General features: G+C 49.9%; 6 protein-coding genes across 10 annotated transcripts; 3 read left to right on the top strand and 3 right to left on the bottom strand.

The window, feature by feature from the left end:
• Positions 1-218: 218 nt before the first annotated feature.
• FOIG_07124 (uncharacterized protein) lies at positions 219-2,456 on the bottom strand. 5 transcript variants are annotated; one of them, XM_031206512.1, is made up of 3 exons: positions 2,085-2,456; positions 1,711-2,021; positions 261-1,644 (listed from the first exon to the last, which is right to left on the bottom strand). In XM_031206512.1, exons 2-3 carry the CDS (start codon positions 1,951-1,953, stop codon positions 565-567), a joined length of 1,323 nt encoding a protein of 440 aa, XP_031063631.1. In that variant the 5' UTR covers positions 1,954-2,021; positions 2,085-2,456; the 3' UTR covers positions 261-564. The 5 variants fall into 5 exon arrangements, with proteins under 5 accessions (XP_031063630.1, XP_031063631.1, XP_031063633.1 ...); XM_031206513.1 differs by having other exon boundaries at positions 292-1,644; positions 1,711-2,027; XM_031206511.1 differs by having other exon boundaries at positions 219-1,644; positions 1,711-2,456.
• A 4,563-nt stretch (positions 2,457-7,019) lies between these two features.
• Positions 7,020-7,269, top strand: FOIG_07125 (uncharacterized protein; the record flags this gene model as incomplete). Its single annotated transcript, XM_031206516.1, has 2 exons — positions 7,020-7,137; positions 7,193-7,269. 2 exons carry the CDS (start codon positions 7,020-7,022, stop codon positions 7,267-7,269), a joined length of 195 nt encoding a protein of 64 aa, XP_031063635.1.
• A 92-nt stretch (positions 7,270-7,361) lies between these two features.
• Positions 7,362-7,826, top strand: FOIG_07126 (uncharacterized protein; the record flags this gene model as incomplete). The annotated part of the gene is made up of 1 exon (XM_031206517.1): positions 7,362-7,826. One exon carries the CDS (start codon positions 7,362-7,364, stop codon positions 7,824-7,826), a length of 465 nt encoding a protein of 154 aa, XP_031063636.1.
• On the bottom strand, positions 7,510-9,007 carry FOIG_07127 (triacylglycerol lipase). The gene is made up of 2 exons (XM_031206518.1): positions 8,715-9,007; positions 7,510-8,659 (listed from the first exon to the last, which is right to left on the bottom strand). Exons 1-2 carry the CDS (start codon positions 8,893-8,895, stop codon positions 7,848-7,850), a joined length of 993 nt encoding a protein of 330 aa, XP_031063637.1. The 5' UTR covers positions 8,896-9,007; the 3' UTR covers positions 7,510-7,847.
• A 347-nt stretch (positions 9,008-9,354) lies between these two features.
• On the bottom strand, positions 9,355-12,809 carry FOIG_07128 (uncharacterized protein). Its single transcript, XM_031206519.1, has one exon. The coding sequence runs from the start codon at positions 11,467-11,469 to the stop codon at positions 9,811-9,813; it is 1,659 nt and encodes a 552-aa protein (XP_031063638.1). The 5' UTR covers positions 11,470-12,809; the 3' UTR covers positions 9,355-9,810.
• Positions 12,028-15,676, top strand: FOIG_07129 (uncharacterized protein). The gene is made up of 3 exons (XM_031206520.1): positions 12,028-14,234; positions 14,288-14,462; positions 14,513-15,676. The coding sequence occupies exons 1-3, from the start codon at positions 13,776-13,778 to the stop codon at positions 15,061-15,063; spliced, it is 1,185 nt and encodes a 394-aa protein (XP_031063639.1). The 5' UTR covers positions 12,028-13,775; the 3' UTR covers positions 15,064-15,676.
• Positions 15,677-16,250: the final 574 nt, after the last annotated feature.

Here is a 16,250-nt window from a genome sequence, read left to right on the forward strand (position 1 = left end):
ACCCTGTTGCTCAGGGTGTAAATGAAGCTATCTGCACATAAGCATTTCGATGAGCATAATGAAGTTCCTATTCCGAATCAGATCGGGTTCCTTAAAACCATTCAATTGAACGATTAAGCGTGGCCCCTCACTCCGGAGTACGTATTAACATTTAAAAAATGACAACCCTACGAGTTACATTCAGAAACTAGGTAGCCATGTTATATTCTACCCTCACTCTGTGCAATGCATGACGAGTATATTGAGAAGCCTATCGAGACTCACGTTTTCACAAAATGTTCAGAGCAAAGCTTATCATCAACTCACATGAATAATGCTATAGTAATGTATGGTCAAAATACGCCCATCAAATCGAACACCACATAACAAACTCTAGGGGCATTTTCGATATTGGATGCTAACATATAGTTTCTACGATGCAGACTATCCTTTGATATTCTCATACCGAGAAAAGCAAAGACGACCACCCAAAGTTGATACCCATATCGTCCGAGAAGAAACAAAACGCCATGCGAAATGCGTATTCATAGGGTCTTCGTAGCATACAGTGAAAGCGCCGAAAGTTCAGTGAAGCAGGGCCTCATGCTCAGTTGAAAATGCACGGTGCGAGTATCGCTTTGTCAATCGTTCCGAAAGACGATACGCTCCATGGCAGAGCATGCCTGCAAAGAACCCCACAGCATCGTTCCTGAAAGCGAGAATTCCAGCAGTGGTCATGAGCATGACAGTCCATCTCTCAAGACGTTCATCATCTGAAAGATCGCGTTGTCGAAGCAGTCCCTGACCTGCAGCCGTGTTCCATAAATCGGAGGCTCCTTGGTTGAGACTGTTGCCCACCTTAGCGAGCTCGAGACCAGCTGCTATCACCATGATGCCAAGAAGACTCTTGGGGTAGTGCTTCAAGAGATCTACGAGAGTTTCGCCAAACATAAACCCCAGTACTAGCTTGAAAGCTCCCAGTACGACGATGCTGGAGCCGCTTCGAGCTCCGAAGCGATATTGGGCGGCCAATCCCCCGGCACCATGGCAGACAGGCATACTTCCGAACCAGGTGCTGCTCAAGTTCATCAGCGCAACGCTGATTCCGATTGATGTCACCGAGGGAGTGGGAAGTTCGGGTAGAAGATCCTGGGACAGTGCACTGACGGCGATGATAGAGTTGAGTGTGGTCAGAGGCAGTTGTCCGATGGCCATCCACAGGGCAGGCGAATCACCCTTTCCGACCCAGTGCGGCATGACAAAGCGAGGGTGCCAAGCATAAAGCCACGGGAGGCTTTCGTGAGAAATAGCGACCTGAATAAAGGCGAATAAAAGGGCTAGTATAAAGAAGAGCAAAGCATAGGGGAACCGGGAGAGCTTTTGTGTGCCGATTAGAACGAGGAAAGCGATCAAAGCCCACACACGGTTATCAAGAGCAGGATGGCCCCAGTGCAGAGGCTGAAGCAGAGAAGATCCGGCGCCGAGAATCAACGAGAGGCCTGCTCCCAACTGAATACCCTTTACTACTGGGAGTGGTACAACACGGACAACCCCCTTCAGGAGACCTGTAACACTCATGATGAGTACGGCAGCACCAACCCATTGGCCTGCAGCCGTGACGACACCCATAGGAGAGCCATTCTGGATGGCTGCTGAGGCAATAGCCTATACAGTAACACATGAGGTAAGCCTTGTTGTAATTTGACACGAATGTGTTGCTCGGATACTCACCTTCATGGGCTGAACAGGTAAAGGAATACCATAGAATACGCCAGTGAGGATATTGAACAAGCCCGTGAACACCAGTGTACTTCCCAAATCGATGGATCCTTGTGCTGCCAAGGCAATCATCAAAGGCAGCAAGGTGCCAAGATCACCCAGTGACCCCGATATTTCAGCCCATGGCGCTGTCTGTAGAGTCGTAAAGTTGTTGCGGTTGAGACGCCGTAAATCATTTGCCCACGAAGGTGCCATCTCACGTGCGTTCGACCGTTAAAATGGGCAATACACGCGGTTCTAGGTGGTGCTGACTTGGCACTCGACTATCACTATTCGATCTTGAACTTGTGATTATATAGACCAGGGTGGTGGTAGGTGTTAGGTACCTAGATAGGTTGGCTGTATATCCCAAGGTCTCGGCCTATGCGTAGTATTGGGCGCATACAGAAATGGAATGGTTAGGACAATTAGTGAAAGGTTGGCGAGCAAGGCCCAATCAACAATGACGACGATCTAAGTTGAGAAGGTGCATTCGAGTCGCCCGAGGTGAGAAATAATTCTGGACTATTGAAACAGAAGGTCGAAAGAACTACCTAGCAAAGGAAAATGGCGCAGTGAGGAGTGTTCTTATGAAAGGACCAACATCGCCGAATCCGCTGTATCCCCTTTCATGGCTCTTATCAAGGGTGTCAGACACGTGTGGGACAAGGCCGAGTGATCAAGATGTTACATCTCCTAGGTTCTATTGTGGTCAGCTGTTAGCCCTGTATTAGTGTTGATGGACCCATAAGAATGAAGCGATATGTCCTCCGAATAATACACTGACTACCCTATACCAATATCTTATCTCACGTCGCCAGTAAGAATTAGACAATCTTCACGATGTAATTGAGGAAACTCTAGCTACGACCACTAAATGCCAATCTGGGCCCAAGCACAACTATCCAATCTTCGTGTTACCCAATAGTCTGACGAGGAGTGATGCATGCATGGATAGGCCAGAGATCTGTTGATGGAACACTTTAACAATAGGCGACCTCGCACAACACTGTGTGTGCTGATTACCAGCATCGGGCTTTGAAATGTAGTATACAAAGTAAAGGTGTTGCTTACCGTGTCTGGCAGAAAAATAAAGTTTCATAAGAACTTACTACTAGGTATTCAGGATAGTTATTACCAAAAGCTGAGCAAATCAGAAAATCAATACGCCTGGGCTACAAATAGCGTCAAAGCGAGCCTTGCCATGCGAGTGAACATTTGTCTCATCATCGACAAGATTGACTATCATACATCTGGAGTCGCTCACAGAAAACAACAAGCAGAGCAACTTCAGGGCAACTAATCTACAGGTTTATCATGATTTCCTAGGCGGAGAACAACTACATGCGCATGGATTTCCGGTGCTCAACGTTGGTCAACCCCAGAGGAAAGTGTCGATCATCCAGTGGAAACACTGACCGCCCCCAAAATGATACATTCGGGCCTCGACAGCGCCTGACACTATAAAGCTATTAACCCATTCGATGTTGCCTGGCCGAAGTCCCATAGTCGGGTTCATTGGTGACGATATACCACTAATTACGCACCCCATACTTCCGCGGATTCGTTCCTAGCTTGGCGTCGTACGCAGGGTCGGTATTTCGCAACATTCTCGTTTATGGAAGGCTAGAAGGCATGCCGAACCCCCAGCAGATACAAAAGCCCCCGGACCACCGTGACCGCATCCGTGTTTCTCCAAACTCGATATCTTGGCCTGCCGTGATATTTGTACCATTTCCTCAGGCTGTTGGCCAAGCTCGGCCCCGGCCGCTGGGAATGCCTCAATGTACTATGTATGTTTCGAGGCGTAAAGGTCTGCCTACCCAGCCACGGCTGTACTCACATAACAGTAATAGCAAAACCTCGCCAGGCTGGTAAGGGTTTTCAGTTCGAGCCAGGCAGCCGAATTGTTGCCGTGTAGAGGCTCTCACTTACAGCCGTAGATAAGCATGATATTTCGTAAAGGCGCTCTCCTTCAAGTTTACGTACCAATGGCCTATGACCTCATCACACTACTAATGTAGGCGGTTGTCGCGCTGGGGTGAACTCCCGGTGATAGCGAGGTGTCCCGGCCACAAGTCGGCAACTAGGGCGCGAAACCTTGCAGGCATAGCCGTTTTATCCCTCGTCTCCGGGACTTCCAGCCGGGATTTCAATTGAGAGAACTCCGGGCCTGGACTTCTGACTTCTGAATCCAACGAGTACCAGCTCACAATCCTGCCTGTGAATAAACCATATCGGACATGGAAAAGAGAACTGATGTCCATCGAGAGAGTTTCGAGGCTTGCAGTGGCACCAATCCGTATGCTTTCAGTGGTCAGCCATGGGATGCCGACTCTCCACTTTCCACGCCAAGCCGGCAGCCCAGCGCTCTCTCATGATGCTGGCAGACCCATGCCATGCAGCAGTAAACCCATGTTGTGTTATCCAGAGTCGTTAGAAGTTAGCAGGATGAGACTTTGTTTGTGGATGGCGACAAATGTTGATCGTGGGTCCTGGTGTTAACAACCTCTTTCATCTCAAAGATCTTCTCCGATACGTTGGTTATTGAATGACAGTCGGTCGCAAGTTCGTGGATAGCGCCGGAAACAAAGGATGCATGCTTCTTCCCGGCATTGAAACTGGGTCGATAAGGCTTGATTTCAGACTCGGTCGCTGGATCCTTGCATGTCAGGTCAAGCAAAGCTTTTAGCTTGCACAGTGTCGCATGTAATTGTGGAGATTCGGGGAAAAGATGTGGAGAGTTGTTTTTTTGGAGGATCTCCCCTTCGGATGGAACCTAGCAGGCCCAGGTAACAAGGTGAAAATGAGAGTGACTGAGAAGTCCTTGTAGAGCGGCGGCGTGCCCGAGGCCGCTATCCGTCGGAGCCTGATAACAGAGTATGATCACAAGAAGCAACAGGCCTGAAGCACATTCTAAGGGCAATATGTATTTGGAAGCTTGGCGATGGCTCATGCAATATCATGAAGACAACAGCCTGCGCTAAGCTTTTGCGCATTTGTTTGATTGGTCACTCAAGAGCTGCCGAGACACAGATGTTGATCAAGTTGGCAAAGCATAATCTCCCATAACTCATGTAATTAAACAGAGGCTGAAAATAAGAAAAACAACAATGCAGAAAGGTAAACCGACCCTTTACGAGAACCGTCCAGGAACGGCACGAGGCTGGATACTGAATTTGTCGTCATTTCGGAGACTTCGCGCAATCTCTCGTGCATGATACCCATCGTCCTACCAGAGATGGGCTTGCCATGATGGATGGAGGCGGTACCCGTTTAAATCGATTCCGTTGCAGCCGACGGGACGGAGTTGACAGCCTTCCATGGGCAATTGCCTCCCTATATTGGAGAAGTAAATTCGCGCAAGTTGTTGGTGGGAAAGCAGCACTATACCGTGTGTAGACTGTCATATTCAAAACCTCGAGCTTTGCTCGCTGCAGGCATTTTTGCTTCCTCCCTCGTGGGCTGTGGAACCCATGAATGAATGGACGCAAGTGGTATAGAGTCTCGACCTCCCCACATGGGCGATTGACAATCTCACCGCACCGTTTCTTCAGTTGCCGTGTTCCGAGTTGCGCATTGGTCAAGGCGAGCTGTTTTCTTGGTGTGTTCCAGCAGTTTTTTTTTATCCCGCGGCAATGTTGATGAGCAGTACAGACTCATCGTGTATCTCCGCTCGTACCTTGCACCGGGACTAGCGTCCCTGTATCGGCGGCCCGTTCGTGGAGAGCGGAATTGACCAAGCATTGAGTGGTATGAGCATCGGGTCTTTGTAATCTGGTGACATGGAAGCTACCTCGGAATGAGGTATGGGTTGCGTCGATTTAGATGAAAAGTCAATTGAGTGAGCGATTATTGATTGCTATGAATGACAGTCAGTCAATTAAATTTCGTAGCTGTAACAGAGAAAGAGGTGTTGCCTGGAATATCCCTCGTTGTAAGTTGGGAAGTTGCTGCTTCAGCTCCGTTACCTGGCCCTTGCCATTGCCTACACTCCCGTCGTCATAGGTGTACCTACTTTTCTCATCATCAGCGAAGCTTCCCAAAGACAGATTGGAATATCTCGTCTTTCATCTCTCTTCTCTTGTCCACCCCAGCATCGTCCTAAGTACAACTTCATACTCCTTTTCGCACCTCAAAAACTCCCTTCTTTCGGCCTCTCAGACACGCCCATATCAGCAAAATTCCAATCGATCTACATCCTTGCCAGTGACAATTGCTCTGTTTTTGTTTTGTTCCTAGCAGACAGAGCCTGTCGTCTTTGTAAGTCCCACTTTGTAACCCAGCCCCGGTCTGGTCTTCACTCCCCCTGGTCTCTGGATTGGAGCATCATCATCACCACCTCCATGGAAATCCACCTCATCCGGGGCACTCGGAGGGCGTCAAATCCTGTATCAAATCCTGTACTTGGACTTTGGTAGTATTGTACAATGCACAAAAAGCCTCAGAGTCTCGAGATAGGATAGGTACCTGATGGGCATCACCTGGTGCCTCCTCGAAGCCTGGCCTCAGTCGCACCACACCTCACTGCTCTCCCACGATGAGATCACCCCCCTGGGGCTTGTATCCACTAACACTATGGACCCAAGCAACCACTGAAAGAGACCCTGCTCGCTCGCCTTGACCTCTCTTAGCTGGTGTTGCCCGGGATCTGGACCCATTTTACGTACAGAATCCTTTCCCTCGTTTGGTACAAAGTCTGATTCCTCGCGGGTCGTGACGCTGCTTTCTCCACTTTTCACAGCTCTTGGGTGACTTTTGGTGTCAGATAGCTGATCAACAAAACCACAGAAGAGCCCGCCTTCGCGACCAGATTCACTTGCTGCTTCTTCATCACCCTCCAAGATCGCAAAGGTAGGTCAATTCCTTACTCACAGTCACGTTGCTCTTCTTTCGCTCTTCTCGTCCGCCTCCGGGCCCATTGTACGTCTCGATACTCAAGCCAATTCCTGTGTAATGGCCGTCTACTCAGTTCTGGAGTCATGCACGTCGTCGCAATCCTAGCGCAAATGCCGGCGTCAGCGTCTTCAGTGACATTTGCCAAGAATTCCGTCAGAACATTTCCTGGATGAATCGCTCTGGACTCGCTCCTATGCTGCTCAATTGAACGACATCGCCGCCATAACCCATTTGAATTGGTGCGACAGTATCGCTCAGTGGAAAAGGACGAGAATTTGTGAAGCGTGGGCTGTCTGCCTACGGCCGCTTTATCGCGGCGCAGAGCCAAGAAAATACTCGTTTGCTAACATGTCTTCCTTAGCAATCTCTCCACTCCAGACACAATGGCCGCCATCAAGTCTCTCATGACCCGCGACGAGGTCGTCCACCAGCTTGCCAAGCGTCAAAACTGGGCCGCCAAGGAGCCTGGTGTTATTGTCGTCTTTTGCATTGTTGGTGTTGGTATGTCATGTCTTTTACCCAAGATGTCTGGTAACTATGCTAAATTTCTGGATAGTCGCCATTGGCCTTCTCAGCCTCTTCCTCTACAGGAAGGCCATTGCTCGCAAAGCCAACAAGGCCTCTACCGTCTAAGCCGTTTGATACGGATGAGGCCGACGTTAAGGAGAGTGGAGCGTGACCTGAGGCATAGTCATGAGCGTCTTTGGACTATGAGCCTCAGGTAGATGTGGTGTTACGACGAGGTGCCTTCTGCGACACATCGGGTGACCGACTGTGACCCCGTATTCCAGTCAACTGTTGCCGGTTACGTCCCTCACCAATTCCTCGCTTATCAACTGCCAACGAAATCTCTTACGGATAGCAGAGTTGACTGGCAAATCTTTTGTACATACCTACATACCACCGGATCTCGTGGGACAAATGTGCTGGAGGGCGGGTTCTCGTCGAGTGTTCGCGGCAAGGTGGCTGTATTCTATCTTCTAATGCTACTGATACCTACTCGTTTGAAGCAATCAACAATAATCATCTACTCGAAATCTCATTCCAGAAACAAACTACAGCATGATGAAACCCTTAACCTGAAGAGGCGCCTACTGATTTCATGTCTATTATGGCAGTTACTTTTACATGTATATCCCATCTCTAAGATTTCAGGAATGCGTGCCGTAGAATACTCATACATGCCATGATGCAGACCAGAGGATACTGTATCAGTAACCCTCTTTAGCTAGCATATCTGCTATGTCAAGATAGAATGCAATAGCATTGAAATTCTTCTTGATCCCCATCCACTCCCGGACTGTCCAACCAACACGATTGGACCAGTTTATCAGATCCAAGTGGCTCACTCCAAGGAGCGTGCCTTTGTATGTGCCCCAGTGGCTGCTCTCCACACTGACAAGTCCATCGTTGGGTCCCTCGGCCTGTGTCATGACGGCGTGCGGGTGCCGAAATGGACTCAGCAGCGCCGGCCGCTCCACTGCCGCTCCGTACGAAAAGTACTGCACGTCTGGTTGATCCGGCGTGCTCGGATTGAACTCTTCAGCCATGTAGCGTCTCGTCAACTGCGAGAACGCTGCTGTACCGAGGCCAGCTTTTTCAAATGTCTGATAAAGTTGAGGCAAGTAATGGTGCAGTGGTGAGACTTCTTCATCAAGGAGATAGTCTGCAAATGCGCTTCCTCGGTGCGGCGTTGCAACGGTAACCACAGCCGCAACGCGGACTGGGAGCGGAGCGAGGTGTGAAAGCATGTATCGAGTATCAAGACCACCCATGCTGTGTGCAACAATTGTGACTGCTTCGGGCATTGGAGCGAGGGCTTCAAGGGCGGAGCGGAGAGCAGTAGCGCGATCGGCAATAGAGGATGATGGAGGCACAGTGGGCGTCAAGACGGTGGCGCCTTGTGCAGTGAGGGCATCGCGAATGCCATGCCAGTATTCGACAGCTGGAAAGTATGGAGAGAGACGGAGTTCAGCGAAGCCGAAGAGGCCGTGGGCGAGGACGATAGGGTATTTTGGAGTCTCTATCACCAAACGTATTAGCAAGATAACCTCACACAGTGGGATCAGATGCGACACCGTATTTTTCTCTTATTATCGCATAGTCGTCAGATATTTCCCTGCCCAACGCCTTTATCCTCGGATCATGTTCACGTCCGAGGTAAGTGCTGCAAGCGAAGCTTCGATGGCATTGCGCGCGGTATAGTTGCCGGCATAGGGGCGAAGCAGGCGCATTGCGCCATATTGCCGATTTGTTCATGGATTGTTGAGTCGCATGGGCGCAATGCGATAGAAGTGTTGATGTAGGTAGAGTTCTAGTAGTCAAGTAGAACGACTGTCACGAACTAATGACGTCACGGCGCGAATGCGTGTGATATCCTTTTTTTAGGGGGGTAAAATAGTTGCGTTTGCGCTCCACGTCTAAGAAAAATGTAGAATGAGTAACTATTTATCTTGGGATTATTGGCTTACAGTTTAGATGTAACTGTAACTATTCTGCAATATTCTAAAAAGCTTCCATAATATAAGTGCTTATAGAATTTCTGGGGCTCAGGTATTGCCTTTATATTCAAGCATGTGGATAGATATTTGGGGCTTCCCTCTTTTACTTGAGCCTTCAGTACTTGATGAAATGACAGTCTGACGGCAAACGAAAACTGCGACTACACTATTCTTAAATCCAGATAGTTCATGAAGACTCTGTTTAACCCGCTGCAAGTGTGTGGAAATGATCTTCTCTTGCTGCAACTGATTCTTTAAAGTCAATGTCATTGTCTGGTAAACTGAGCTGGAACTGTTCTGAATTAGGTAGGTATTCGGTATTTGTGACTCTATTACTAACAATGGGATTCTAGATCCAAGACAACCTCAAACTATGTATGACAATAAGGTGATACTGGAGTTACATCCAAGCCTGGGTCTGGGATGTATATGTGCCAGTACTTAACCAATAACTCCTCTTGAAACAGCACATGTAAGGTAACATGGAATTGAGAACTCAACAACCCATCGTGATTCCAACCAAGTGAAGAATTAATGGCACCATGATCGAGCCAGGATCTGAATGAACCCCTCACTCCTTTTCTCAGTCCTATCAAAATCCTCCACACCCGGCATTATCGTTATCATCAGCACATTAAAGCATTTATCCAGACAAGTCATGCTTTGGATCACTTCAACTCTTCTCAGGAGGTAACTGGCTCGGCGCATTTTCGTTCGTGACACCGCTGTAGGCTGGCCGGGCCTGCATGCCGTCGAAGGGGCCAGCCAGGTTCTCGGCGATGGCTTCGTCATAGCTGGGCGGAGCATCGTCATATGGAGGTGCCTCTTGACCCGGAGCTAGTTGTGGTGGATAGAGGGGGTCATGAGCTGGCTGGGGAGGCACTTGGTTGGGAGTTTGAGAAGGTCGTTGCTGTTGAGCTGACACTGGGGCTGAGGAAACCGAGTTTTGTCTTGGTGGTAGACGGGGCGGGACGTTATTCGTGAAGGTTGCACGTCCTGGCCGCGTCGATCTTGCGGATTCAACGAGTTCAGGAGGCGGTGTAATACCAGAATAAACTTCGACTTGCGCAAAATGTAGCGGTAGGAGGATGACCGGTGGGCTCTTGTTGGTGATGCCCTTCTTTGGCATGCCCCAGGCTAGACCAAGCTTCAACTCGAGCTCGTACCTCCTAGAAAGATTACAAGTGACGAATGAGGGTGCCACAGTGTTGGGAAGAGGCAAGTTCCTCCATACATGGTCTGGAATCACCAACTCCTTCCCAACTTCGTCATCAGGCCCTGTGGTCAGCGGGATGTTGATGTTGGGGTTTGACACGACAACCCATCGGTTGATCTTCTGGTTTTGGAGCTCGAGCGCGCGGACATCAGTACGGCCAATAAGCTCCATCTGAAACGATACTAGATAGACTTGTTCTGGATTGTTGTTGAGCTTTTTGGCGATAAGCCGTAGTGGAACAGGCTTGTTACAAGTCAAGACGCTTGGATGGGGAAGGCGTGCTGAAATCTCAATTGCTGGAGCTGGGGCAATATCTGCAGATGGCTCTGGTGCAGAGGCCGATTTTGAATCTGTGCCGCTTCCAAAGTTGAAGAGAGAGGACCGCTTCTTCTCTGGCTGGGGGGTCATTGGCCGAAATGTGAAGGGACGACGAGCAAAAGCCTCCTGGGTTGTCGGCTTCGGCCGGGGCGGTTCAATAGGGAGGAACTTCAGACCGATCTGATACCGCCAATTTTCCTTCAGCAAACCCGGTCTCTGGATTGTAACCTTGATGTAGTAGCGAATTTCCGCCTCCATAGGATATCCTGTTAATGATGGGGGTAGTGTGCGGGTGACATGGCGAAGGTAGAGTTGCTTGCTACCATCCATGACCCTTACACCACCAATACCAAACATTCCTCCACCCCCAAAACCACCGGCGTTGGCCATGCCGCCGATTTTCGACATAGCCATTGGGTCGCTGCATGCATTATTGATGGGAAGCTTGAACTTGAAAGGAAACTCGTGCTCGCCTGCTTGCAGGGGGTATGCACCGTAAGGGTTAGAGGAGCTCGCATAATAGTCATCTGGAAAAACCTGTTGTAGTTTGTATAAGATTTTGTGGTTCTCAGCTGCGGTGCTGCCAGGAGGCCGTTGAGGGCTGGGTTGTAGCCTGGCCATGTTCTGTGGATCAAAGGCATTCGGAGCCTGTAGAGCTGTTCCCGATTCCCCTTCGAGCTTGACAACAATGCTTCCAATCTGCTCGGCGCGGTTGAGACCCAGGATGATTCGGCCTTGTACCAAGTCGAGGTTGGTATAGAACTCAGGCTGGTTGTCCAGCGCTATTCGAATAGACATGATGGGTGAGAGTCAGGAAAAGACTGACAATGAAAGAATAAGAGAAACCCTGTGTGACGTGAGTGCTCGATCTGAGATTGACTCGGACCTAACAGTCCAATAATGTTTGTCGTGAGCTGAAGTGAGTTGAGCGTGATATAGCTAGAGATCTTAACAAGAGACTCTTCGTTTGAAGGAGCGTTTCACAATTTGGCGTATCCTCTCGAATAGCTCCAAGATCTGTCAGTCTTGCATTCTCTGCATGGAAGAAACTTGATCGATTTTCATTGACTCTTAGACGGATTGCACGGGAAACTTGGGTTAACTTAGTTGGATGTACGTCACCGAGGCTACACAGCCTGAGCCAAGCCCCGCGATAGGCCTCACCGCACCTGACATGAAGGAGGGGTGACTGTGGCTAATTACTATACCTAGGTAGATATCATCTCACGGACACTGTGGCGCATCATGTGTACCGCATGTGGCTTACATGATCGGGTGTTTTAGCGCCGCGTCTCCGACAAGCTTTTTACTGTACAGATCTGGCAACTCGAGATTGTGGCCCTTCAACCCAATTCATCAAGGGCAATCTACCAAAAGTCCCTCAAACAGGGGTACAAGTCATCTACCCAAGCTTTTCACGCGGTCACATCTCCGCTGTGCCGCGATGAGTTATAAGATGTTTGGTGGAGAAGGTTCGAAGATCAATTCCCTGGAGATCGGAAATGCTGGTATCAGACAGGGCAGGGCAGGGCAGATAGAAGGGAAGGGAAGGGAACGTCCAAGCACGAGGTGCTTTGCAATGCAGATGCATAGGACGCATGAAGAGTGTTGGTGATGACAACTTTTCATGAGCGTCACCTGCTTGATCCAGCCTTGAAGCCTGTCGCAATCTCCACTATAACGTCCGACAAGACATCAACCAACACAGTTCTTTGACACATCCATCACATATCAACAACTTGGAGGTGGATACAGACCGCAATTGGCACGATACCTTTGTCGGCATTGAGTCTGTCAGGGCAGGAAAGCCCGCGATCGACACCTCATAGCACTCACGGACCCTCTGCCGAGGTGTTTCAACGCCCACAATTTGGCATGAGATGTGCTGCATCTTGAACCAACTGCATATCCAGGGTCCCTCTGTCGACTTGGTGTTGTTCGAGTTCTCCCGAGGTCGACGAGGTTTCCTTTTGTGTCAGGATCGGCATTGCTCACGCCGCGCTTCGCAATGCCAATTTACGAGCCCTGTATGATGTGTCCCGGAACCACTCCGCGCTTCTGCCGCACCTCGAAGCTTTGGATCATGACATGACCCATCCACTTCCGAGTCACATACGTCGAGGTGCTTGCGACTTTATGGTAACTCCCGATCACCACTCGCGTTAGAAGAGCTCGCGGAATGGCACCATGCGGGCCGCTTGCCGCCCAAGACCATCAACGCCCCATTTCGCGCTCGTCGACCAACCACGACAAAGCCTGGCCGCTTTCGTGGCCTAGTACCGCTCGCCCGCTGCGTCTGTGCCGTGCGGGCTGCCGCCGTTTCCCCGCCTTTATCCCTTCGTGATTGGCACACTTAGCCCCCCCGCCCCCCCCATCTCAGCCAGCGCAACGACAAGAAGATTGTCTCTTGCAGGCAGAGATTGCTATGATCCTGGGTTATACAACCCTGTCAGGCTCCGGATAAGTTACACCTTTTCTGTCCATGTCATGTTTTGAGTTGCATAGCCATTTCTGTGCAGTTGTCCTAGTCATGTCAACCCATCACAAACCTTGCAAATCACTTTACAGATGTCATCCTGGCTTATGATTACAAGGATCCAACACCCAACAACCACATGCTCTTTGATGCTTCATGCCCTTCCTCTTCACTCTGGCACTTTGCAAGGACTGGGTACCATGTCACTTCGTGCTCCTGAACGTCGATCATGACCAAACTTGATTGGTCGTGTTGGCTCTTACATCAATTATGGTTCGAGCTTATGGCAGTTGTTCTTGTTCGCTATTGGACCGCCCAAAGTGCCGTCTAGTAAAGGCTGAATACCCGTCTCACCCGTTGAGACCTTGTCTAGCTTGTCTTTACTGTTGCACTGCATTGTGGCCCTCCCAACAGTGATCCCCTCTCTGCAGCGCCCCATGTATACAGAGCCTCACATGCAGGGCTCCGCCCAGACCAGGCAGATGGCAGATGGCAGAGTTCTGATCTGTCTGTCTATATGTATGGGGGCCAAGCCATCCCGTCTTATTCTCCGAGTCCCCCTTTGCTTTTGACTTGGTTGTCAGCCTGCCATGATAATTTGCCAGCCTTTGTTGGTTGACACCCGACGATGGCAGGCGATTGTGGATCGACCTGTCCGGCCTCTGATGGCTTCTACTCATACAATCCGAGTGTAGGCGGCAACGCTGTGTTGCTTGTTGTCTTTGCTCTCCTTGCTCTCGCCGCCATCTACTTTGGTATCCGCTCCAGGACCTACCTCTTCTCCCTCGCACTCACCACCGGACTTTTTCTCGAAGTACTAGGATTTGTTGGCCGTATTCTGCTTCACTCGAAGCGAGATAGTCAAGGCCATTTCTTCCTCTTTTTATTCGGAACAGTCTTGGGACCATCGCTGATTAGTGTTGCCATCTTCATAATCCTTCCTCACATCCTTGGCATCTATGGAGAGCCGCTTTGTCCCTTTAGGCCACTTGTAGCTGGCCTCGTCTTTTGGGGACTCGCTGCAGTCACTGTGTTATTCGAGCTTATCGGCATCGTCTTTACGGCATATGAATCTAATGGAGTCACCGTATGTTATCTCAACGGTAGAAGCAAATCATTGTCATGTACTGACCTGAGCAGCGGAAACAAGGAGCAGCGATCACAGCTACGGGCTTGGCCATTCAAGCGTTGTCATTGATAGCATGCACTGGGCTACACTTCTGGTTCACCCTCAGCTTGAGCACTCGTCGAGGAACCCTCGACGCCCGGCACTCGCAGGTCTACTCTTCTTCTCGATTTAAGAAATTCCTCCTAGGTACGTCCACGTCCTGCGAAATGACTCTCCTAGGCTAACACCAAACTCAGCAATGGAGATGGCATCTGCTCTCTTGATTGTCTACTCCTTCTATCGGCTTGTCGAGTTTGCAGATGGTGTTTCGGGGGATGTCTTCCAGAACGAGGCTGCTTTCATGGTTGTCGGAGGACTTCTCCCCTTCTTAGCCGCAGCCCTCTTGACAGCCATCCACCCAGGCAATGCCTTTGCTGATGCCTGGGCCCCTACATCACCTCGAGGGATCAAACGTCAAAGTCGACCGACCCCTGTACAATCTCCCACCCCTAGTGGTCATCCCGTCCACCATTTATATGACCCCGACATCCGCAAGCAGATCTCGCCGACGTCACCAAAACACCGGAACTCAGCTGGACCACCTGAGCTTCCACAGGGATCCATGGGCCTGCCTGCGCATCCGAAGCCGGTGCCAAGGCCCCCGAGTCCTCGGGACCCTAATGCCCCGCGCAAGGGGCCACCTGCACCGCTGAATCTGGCGGCTGTGCGTGCATCACGAAATAGTTGCAGGGCAGAACAGAGGGGTCATGCACCAAAGGACATGGTTCCCGATGGAGAGCTGTGGTAGCCAAGTTGGCGGGGAAGTCGATGACAATCATAAAGTACTACCTGTTGTTATACTGGAGAGCTGGGTGCGGTTTCAGGGAGCGCTGCTGGCTGGCTTACTCGCTGTGATATGATATATGATACGGCTATCTACTCGCGATGATAGGGCTGGGCAGGCTGTGGAATATTTTGTGTTGGGTGCTCAAAGGTGCTGGAATTTATGGTTCTCAGGCTTAGGACAGTGGATTTTATCAAGATGTTGGATTCCAATTGGCACTGGTATGGGTGGCAGTTTTGAATTATATATATATGTGTCCACTCAGGCACCTGCCTCTGCGTCGCATCTAGGTTAATTTGAATTTACCAAGTGATGAATTCATGTGCCAGGCAACACCAAGAAGATTACTACTAGGTGCCCTGATATTCGATGGCGCGATAAGGTGCCACGACTTTGACAACTGACCAGTCTCAAGGAGAACGGGCCAGCTTACGCTGGACTCGGGTAAGATTGTGATTTTTCACTGAGAGAACTCAAGCTCTAGGCTCATGTACAACCTGTCTGGCTAAATTCAATCATCCTTTTGCATTAAAGTTAATACTTCCTTGTTGTGTTTCCACAGTCTCTTTCAAATGCCTACACTCCTCATAGGTAATGCCTGATGAGCTACGGAAGCTTGTGAACGTGTTCCAAGGGTTATTGCGGGCGCAAAAGGTGATTGCAACGAAACGTTGTATCATTCCGTAGTAGGGTCGCTGATGGCGACGTACATAGAACTTGATATTGGTTGTCCTTGCGACATGCATGCATGCAACGAGAACTGCCACCAACTCTAATCTCGAGGCTGCGCAGATCGTTCAGCATAGCATGGCTGTCAAAGTCAAAACCCGTGTTATTGTTGACTGGAATGCAGGGGTTACGGCCCACGATGTACAGTATGCAAGGCACAGAGGCATGTTTGTGCCGATTTAGCGCCTCGCCAGGAACGGGAGGACAAGACAACATCGACCGGATCGGCCAGATTTGACGCTATCGGAAATATGTTTGATCAATTCGTGAATAGAATCGATCTATTGGATTGAAGCAGATTTGATAGCCGTGTCCAAAGCCGAGTCAATATTGCGAGATTGCCAACAGCTTCGCATTACCGACAAAAATACGGCAACACAGTTGAGAGTGGCTGGACCACTAGGAACCTGACTTTACAACGA

Source organism: Fusarium odoratissimum, assembly GCF_000260195.1.
Source record: "Fusarium odoratissimum NRRL 54006 unplaced genomic scaffold supercont1.10, whole genome shotgun sequence".
Taxonomy (NCBI): Eukaryota; Fungi; Ascomycota; class Sordariomycetes; order Hypocreales; family Nectriaceae; genus Fusarium; species Fusarium odoratissimum.